Genomic DNA, 8,676 nt, shown 5'->3' with positions numbered 1-8,676 from the left:
GCGCAGCTGGGAACTTTATTGATCGGGCATTTTGTAGTAGGTTAGGAATTCCCCTTCGGCCGGTAGAAGCTCCATTTCCTGTCCACGCTTTAGACAGCCGGCCGTTGGGGTCGGGCCTGATCAGGAGGTCACAGCACCACTGACGATGACGACGCAGGGGGGTCATGAGGAGATCATTCAGTTTTATCTGATTGACTCTCCTGCGTACCCGTGGTGTTGGGCCTTCCCTGGTTAGGCACCCATGATCCTACCATAGCGTGGCAACAGAGGGCTCTTATGGAGTGGTCTGCCCAGTGTGTAGGGAGATGTCTAGGTGTTTCCGTAGGGGCGACCTCGGTAGAGAGTCCGAACCAAGTGCCCGCACTGCGCATTCCCCCGAGTATGAGGATTTAGCACTCGTGTTTAGCAAATCGAGGGCAACACGGCTACCTCCTCATAGACAGGGGGGACTGTGCGATAAATCTCCAAACAGGAGCGGCTCTTCCACGGAGTCGTGTGTATCCCCCTGTCTCAAGAGGAAACAGCGGCTATGGAGACATACATAGCCGAGTCCTTGGCACAGGGATACATACGGTCCTCTACTTCCCCAGTCTCCTCGAGTTTCTTCTTTGTGAAGAAGAAGGACGAGGGATTGCGCCGTGTATTGATTATCGTAGTCTCAATCAGATCACAGTTAAATACAGCTACCCACTTCCACTGATTGCGACGATGACGGAATCATTACGCGGGAGCGCGGTTCTTCACAAAGTTGGATCTCAGGAGCGCGCACAATCTGGTGCGCATTAGGGAGGGGGGATGAATGGAAGACAGCATTTAGCACCACCTCGGGTCATTACGAGTATCTCGTCATGCCATACGGGTTAATGAATGCTCCTTCAGTCTTCCAATCCTTTGTTGACGAGATTTTCCGGGACATGCATGGGCAGGGGGTAGTAGTTTACATCGACGACATCCTAGTGTACTCTGCTACTCGAGCCGAGCATGTAGCCCAGGTGCGCCGAGTGTTGAGAAGACTGTTGGAGCATGACTTGTATGTCAAGGCAGAGAAATGCCTGTTCTTCCATGAGTCCGTCTCCTTTTTGGGTTATCGGTTGTCCGCGTCTGGCGTGGAGATAGAGGTAGACCGGGTATCGGCCGTGCGTAATTGGCAAACTCCAACCACTGTAAAAGAGGTGCAGCAGTTCTTGGGTTTTGCTAATTACTACCGGAGGTTTATTCGGGGTTTTGGACAGGTGGCAGCTCCCATTACGTCCCTGCTAAAGGGGGGTCCGGTTCGTTTGCAGTGGTCGGCTGAGGCGGACAGGGCATTTGTCAAACTTAAGAACCTGTTCACCTCGGCTCCGGTGCTGGCGCATCCGGATCCCTCTTTACCATTCCAGGTTGAGGTAGACACGTCCGAGACCGGTATTGGGGAAGTCCTGTCACAGCGGTCCGGCGCGCCACCTAAACTCCGCCCCTGTGCTTTCTACTCTAAGAAGCTCAGCTCGGCGGAGCGCAACTATGATGTTGGGGACAGGGAGCTGTTAGCCGTAGTCCAAGCCCTAAAGGTGTGGAGGCATTGGCTTGAGGGGGCTCAACACCCTTTCCTCATTCTGACTGATCACCGTAACCTGGAGTACATCCGGGCAGCTAGGAGATTGAACCCTCGTCAGGCTAGGTGGAATATGTTCCTAACCCGGTTTGTTTTTAAGATCACATACATCCCAGGGTCCCAGAATGGTAAGGCAGACGCCCTGTCCCGGCGGTATGACACGGAGGAGAGGTCCAACGAGCCTACTTCCATATTGCCGGAGTCTTGTTTGGTGGCTCCGGTGGTATGGGAGGTCGATGCGGAAATCGAGCGGGCACTGCGTACCGACCCTACTCCCCCCGAGTGTCCTGTGGGGCGGACGTACGTTCCGCTCGAGGTCCGTGATCGTCTTATTTATTGGGCTCATACATCACCCTCCTCTGGACATCCAGGTATTGGCCGGACCGTGCACTGTCTTAGCATGAAATACTGGTGGCCAACGTTAGCTAGGGATGTGAGGGTTTATGTCTCCTCCTGCTCGGTGTGTGCCCAGTGTAAGGCGCCTAGACATTTGCCCAGGGGTAAGCTACATCCCCTGCCCGTTCCACAACGACCATGGTCCCACCTATCGGTGGATTTCGTAACAGACCTACCCCCCTCCCAGGGGAATACCACCATATTGGTCGTTGTGGATCGGTTTTCCAAGGCCTGTCGTCTCCTTCCCATGCCGGGTCTCCCTACTGCCCTACAAACCGCTGAGGCCCTATTTACCCATGTGTTCCGGCACTATGGGGTCCCCGAGGATATTGTGTCTGACCGAGGTCACCAGTTCACTTCCAGAGTTTGGGAAGCGTTCATGGAACGGTTGGGGGTCTCGGTAAGCCTTACCTCGGGGTACCACCCAGAGAGTAATGGGCAGGTGGAACGTGTCAACCAGGATGTGGGTAGGTTTTTGAGGTCCTATTGCCGGGACCGGCCGCAGGAGTGGTCTAGGTTCATCCCCTGGGCAGAGATGGCCCAGAACTCTCTCCGCCACTCCTCCACCAACTTAACACCTTTCCAGTGTGTTTTAGGTTATCAGCCGGTCCTGGCACCGTGGCACGAGAGCCAGATCGAGGCCCCTGCGGTGGACGAGTGGATTCGGCGCTCGGAGGAGACGTGGGACGCTGCCCATGTCCAGCTGCAGCGTGCCATCCGTCAACAAAAGGCGAGCGCCGATCGCCACCGCAGTGAGGGACCGGTGTACGCACCGGGAGATCGAGTCTGGCTCTCGACTCGAAACCTGCCCCTCCGCCTGCCCTGCCGGAAGCTGGGTCGGCGGTTTGTGGGGGCCCTTCAAAGTCCTGAGAAGATTGAACGAGGTGTGTTACAGGTTACAACTGCCAATTGAGTATAAAAATATTAACCCCTCGTTCCATGTGTCTCTTCTCAGGCCGGTGGTAGCTGGCCCACTCCAAGAAGATGAGATAGGAGAGACCCCTCCGCCCCCTTTGGACATCGAGGGGGTCCCGGCGTACAGGGTCCGGACCATCTTGGACTCGAGGCGCCGGAGGAGTGGTCTCCAGTATCTCGTGGAGTGGGAGGGGTACGGTCCGGAGGAACGGTGCTGGGTGCCCAGGGGGGACATACTCGATCCATCCCTCCTGACTGAGTTTCACCGTGGGCATCCCACGCGCCCGGGTCCGCGTCCTCCTGGCCGTCCCCGAGGCCGGGGTCGGCGCGCGGCTGGATCCGCGCGTCAAGGGGGGGGTACTGTCACGGTTTCGGCCGAGGCTGCTCCTCCTCCTGGTTCGGGCAGGCTTCGGCGTTCGCCGTCCCCGGAGTACTAGCTGCCACCGCTCTATGTTTCTGTATTTGATTGCTTTTGTCTGTCTATCACACCTGTGTCTGTTTGGGTGTTGATTACGTGTCTTATAAGTTCCTTGTTTTGCTCTAGAGTATTTGTGTGTTGTTACTTTGTTGCCACTTTGTCGATGCTACGTGCTTGTATTCCGTTTTGTTTCATGTTTAGTGTTTTACGCGTGTGCGTAATTTTCCCTCGCCACTTCGTGTATTTTCGAGGTCGGGGTTTTCCACTCGTGTTATTTAGACTATTAAAGTCTTGTTGGACTAACCTCTGTTTCCTGCGCTTGACTCCTCCACCACATCCACATCGGTTTAGTGACAGTAAGAGGAGTAGGGTTCCAAATAATAATAATAAGAAGAAGTATGTCAAAGATTTAAAGTGGGGACTCTTGCTTCGCAAGACACATTAATAAGTCAGAAGTATGTTCAAGATTTAAAGGGTAAATTAAGGTTAAATGTGTGAATGAAAGGATGAGTGGAGGTTGGATGTGTGGATGGAAGGGTGAATGAATGTTGGATGTGTGGATGGAAGGGTGAATAGGGGTTGGATGCTTGGATGGAAGGATGAATGGGGGTTAGATGCGTGGATACAAGGGTGAATGGGGGTTTGATGTACGGATGGGGGCTGGATGTGTGGATGGAAGGGTGAATGGGGCTGGATGTGTGAATGGAAGGGTGAAGGAAGGTTACCTTGAGATCCCTCTAGCACTGGTCCCTCCCAAGGCTCTGCCACACATACCACTGGCAATTTGATGACATTAAAGGAGAAGTTTACCCAAAATCCATAAACTCCCAAGTGATTCCATACATTGAGACTCATTCAGTGGAGTTTGCCATCTCCCCCTCTCTCTCCCTATAGTGCTGTACTGATACAAATGCAAAAATGGGTCACGTGACTCGTGACGTTGCAGGATGCAGGCCTAGCTCTGCTCCGTTGCCAGTGAATTCATGATTCAGAAATCCACAAAGTGTGAACTAATTTGTTGTTTTATTGAAAGACTACGGACAAATTAGCAATTTTTGTCAAAAGTAAGACTGGTTTTGAGTCAGCAAATGTGTACTTTTCCACCTAAAACATTTGCGATTATTTTATATCAATATTTTACGTAGCCGACTGCCACAGCAGCGGAGATGGGTAAAGACAGCATTACACATTAGTTATACAAAGTAAGTAAACAACAACCTGCAAATATGTCTGATGATGAAATACTCACGAGTGATGAAGAAAAGTACTGGAGGGGCTCCGATGGTGTTGTCAAAACGTATTTATTTGAGCCCGAATATTCGGATGAAGAATTGAGGCAAATTGAGCTTCAGATGGCCGCTGGCGCTCTAGCCACCGAAGCCGCAGCAGTAACTGGACCACAGCCCCAACCCATCCCCAGGATTGTCGCGAATGAGGAATGTTTGTGCTGCAGAGAATTTGAATACGTGACTACAATTCTTACAGAAATGGAGGAACGTAATGATGATGAGGAGCAGTTAGTTTGCTTTTGTGACCACAGTGATTTTACTACCCACAGAAACTGGTGTACGGAAAAATAATCTGTATTCCAAAAGCTAATTGGAGACACAACCCTATTCCAGTTGGGCCAAATGGACAGTTATCTAAATTAGTAAGTAGCTAAACTTTACTTTATTCAATGATAGCTTATCACAAACTTCTATGAGCGGGACCGTTAGTGGGTTTCCGTTTTCACATTAGCCCAAAATACTATGTACATTGTCTCTCAACCCCCCCTGTCATAAATACATAGGGCACATATGCTAACCTGTAGAGACCCTAGGCCTCTATGTCTACATGATATGGTGCAATGGTAATAACACAATAAGAACACCTAGAACTTCAAGAATCAGGCTACATACCTCCGCACACTTGCTTTGTCGCTTTCTTCTTTATTTTTTTATTTTTTATTTTACCTTTATTTAACTAGGCAAGTCAGTTAAGAACAAATTCTTATTTACAATGACGGCCTACACCAGCCAAACCCGGACGACGCTGGGCCAATTGTGCGCCGCCCTATGGGACTCCCAATCACGGCCGGTTGTGATACAGCCTGGAATCGAACCAGGGGTTCTGTAGTGACAACCTCAAGCACTGAGATGCAGTGCCTTAGACCGCTGCGCCATTCGGGAGCCTCTTCTCAAACGTGCCTTTGTATTTTGGCACTGCGCCAGATCAAGTCCATGGAAATACAGTAGCCACAGATGTATATTTTAGTATCTTTCGGTTTTCTTTCCCCATAATTTCAGATTGCATATCTCGTTCATATGCATCATCACTGAAGTGCTTGCTACACACATGCAGTGATGCAAGGTTGGCTGCATGCGTATTTACATCGTATTTACTATTTCTAATTGCTATTAACCATCTTCTGCATCTCGCCGTATCTTTTTCCCTTGATTTCCTGTATAAAGTGCAGCCAGGGACAGAACACCAGCTTGCTCTTGCTGCCATATCTTTTTCCACTTTGCGTAACTAACTTTACCTGTGATATGCCTATCTATCAACTTTCGCAACAGCTCTTCAACCCCCCGTCTAGCCTCATCCTTCAGCTCAGGATAGACAAAATGGCAGGCTCAGGCTGTTGTGCCTTTAAAATGAATAACAAAATACAGATTTTGTTCATTTAATTTCTTGAATCTATACTGACCCCTAAAGAGACATTGAAATACAAGACAGTAAGAGCAATTGAATACTGGTCTCATAAACGGATGTGTCCAAAAACAGAATAATCCATCCATTGGCTTCACATCAGACAGAAGGCAAAAGCATCTCCTAAATGTAGTATGTCTTTATACAGAAATATATGCTGGAAAATGTCATGCTGAAGGTGCATGTAAATATTGGTTATATAGATTACAATGCATCATGATGCTATTATGGGACTCATACTGGTGAATTCTGGAGCACTTTATCTTAGCATTACACCACTTGATATGGGCTTTTTTTTCTTTATTCCTTTTGTTTGAAATGTCTCTATGGGCTACCCCCATTGCCCTTACCCCCAAACCAACCATGCAAAGGGCCTCTTCCTGTGCAAATGCACAATCAGAAGTTATGAGCAGTGCACCACCCCACAATGGGACGAATGGGCCTTTATGGTGATCAACTGCTGTGCAAACAACCAACTAGTTATAGCATTATTCCTTTAGAGCCATTTTAATAAATAAATAGATAATTTAAAAAGAAACACATGTTCAATCCAATGTTTCATGCTGTTGGAATAATGTTACCAATAATGAGATAAAATACAACAAAACAGTTTTCCTTTTTTTTTATATAATGAGCTTTTATTGAAAGTATATGATCAATGATACAATATTTTAAGTGTCATAGGATACATCCACTAAATTGTGTTGTTTTCATATAATAAATAATACATTACTATAACACACAGTGTTTACAGTCTACTCCTTTGCACAGACCAAAAATACTTAAGTCAATAGTGCAAACCTCAAACAAAATAACCCTTGGGGTTTTACAATTGTGTTGTCTACAACCCAAATCTTGGAAACCCCAAAGAGGATTGCATTTAGCCTAACAAAGATCATAGAATTTGTCTGCTCATAAAATCTGTGCTCATCTGGTTTTTCTGTGAATAAATACATTACTAGCCAAATATGTAATAACTCCCTCATCTCTTCCAGTTAATATCTACATCTAACAGCTTTCACATCAGTTATTTTCTGGAGTATAAATTAAATAAATTATATATGATAAAGATTAATCACAAAACAATGCAAAGGGAGCCTCTGTCTAATCTACCAGGGTCTCCACATGTTAGCATTGACAGCTTGTGGCACTGGCTGGGGCCGGTTGGGAAGCGAGTTCGTGTGGCTCTCGATTCTGGAGCCAACGTTGGCTTTGAGGCTCAGGAGTCTCTGCTGAATCTGGGGGAAAGCCCTGGAGCTCTGGGCGCAACAGTTCTGACAAGCTGGGTCGACGGACGCAGACATGGACTGTTGGATGAAGTCGTTCACCCGCTGGCACGCGTCCTTGTCCAGGTTCGTTTTGGGGATCAGAGCGGTGACGCGATGCAGGCAGGCTTTGTACCCTTCTTTGTAGCTGTCTGATGAACCTGGGGAAAAAATAGGTGAAAGTTTAGTTTAATGACCCAATGGCAATTATAAAACGTATAAATACAATACAGTAAACATATCAAACATGATATAATTAGCTTTCTGAAATAATACTCACTTTTGACTGGGGATGAAGGGAGATCTCTGAGGAATCGGACGGTCATCTCCAGAATATTGGCTTTCTCAAGCTTTGAGTATGGAGCGTTGTCTTTGCCGACCAGAGGGAGGATGAGAGTCTTCAAGTGACCGAGGCTGTCGTTGATACGTGCGCGCCTTTTCTTTTCTAACAAAGGCTTTAGAGTCTGAAAGAAGCGATAAAACAGCCATTAGTAACTCGAAAAGGGTATAGCATTGAACGAAAGCTACAGTATAGCGAGTTGATGATAAACACATTTGACTCTTGGTTTCTCTTACCTTTCTCAGTTCGTTCGCTTCTTTCCTCTGGGCCACGGTGGACCTTGAGGGGAAAAGCTGGGTAGTCTCAGGAGTGATTCTTGGAGTCATGTCTTTAGCGAGTAGTTGTGCTTTTAGGAGAGTGGCGATGTGCTCTTTGCGAGGCGGTGAGCTGCGGTGTGCTGAGGAGCGGGAGAGCGCTCTATTTATGCGAGTCTCGTGCGTCGAGGGGGAGGGACCTCCATCTTTTGTATTGGAGTCTTGACGCAGGGGACTATGCCTTTGGGACAGCAAAACATGCACTCATAACTTGACCATCTGGCCTGTGGGGATATGGGATTGAATTCTGGCTTCCACAACTGACATGTCTCACTGGTGGTATTGCATTTTGTGGTAGCTATAACTTTATAGATATTTAAAGTTGAATTCATTCATGTGCACCATCTCCATCCTTGCATATAACCTAAATGCTTATATAACACGTGGGGCCCTAAACTATCCTGAAAGCCAATTTAAAGCTAAAACTGTAAAATATGATAACATCATGTTTAATAATTTATTCAGTTGCATTTATTAGATAGCCTACAACTTGCTTATTGGCACATTGTAAATTGCTTTATTGCCACAGTGGGCTAGTGGAACATAATGCACTTGGGGGGAAGTTGTATCAATAGTTCTTATAATCATGCTTCTATTCAAATGTAGATTATGGGTCTCGGTTTGTTTACTTCAGTCTTGATCTAGAGTTAGGACACAGGAAAATGTGGCCAGACAAACGTTCTAAAATATGGGTAATGCAGTGGAACCATATACAGTGGGGAGAACAAGTATTTGATACACTGCCG

At 47.4% G+C, this 8,676-nt stretch overlaps 1 protein-coding gene across 1 annotated transcript; it reads right to left on the bottom strand.

Annotated features, from left to right (window-relative positions):
* Positions 1-6,652: 6,652 nt before the first annotated feature.
* LOC121546782 (transcription factor HES-2-like) lies at positions 6,653-7,996 on the bottom strand. The gene is made up of 3 exons (XM_045209303.1): positions 7,853-7,996; positions 7,557-7,740; positions 6,653-7,437 (listed from the first exon to the last, which is right to left on the bottom strand). The coding sequence occupies exons 1-3, from the start codon at positions 7,940-7,942 to the stop codon at positions 7,121-7,123; spliced, it is 591 nt and encodes a 196-aa protein (XP_045065238.1). The 5' UTR covers positions 7,943-7,996; the 3' UTR covers positions 6,653-7,120.
* Between the last annotated feature and the right edge of the window lie 680 nt (positions 7,997-8,676).

This window comes from Coregonus clupeaformis, chromosome 30, assembly GCF_020615455.1.
Source record: "Coregonus clupeaformis isolate EN_2021a chromosome 30, ASM2061545v1, whole genome shotgun sequence".
In the NCBI taxonomy this organism is placed as follows: domain Eukaryota; kingdom Metazoa; phylum Chordata; class Actinopteri; order Salmoniformes; family Salmonidae; genus Coregonus; species Coregonus clupeaformis.
This window is presented reverse-complemented; position numbering and strand designations above follow the sequence as displayed.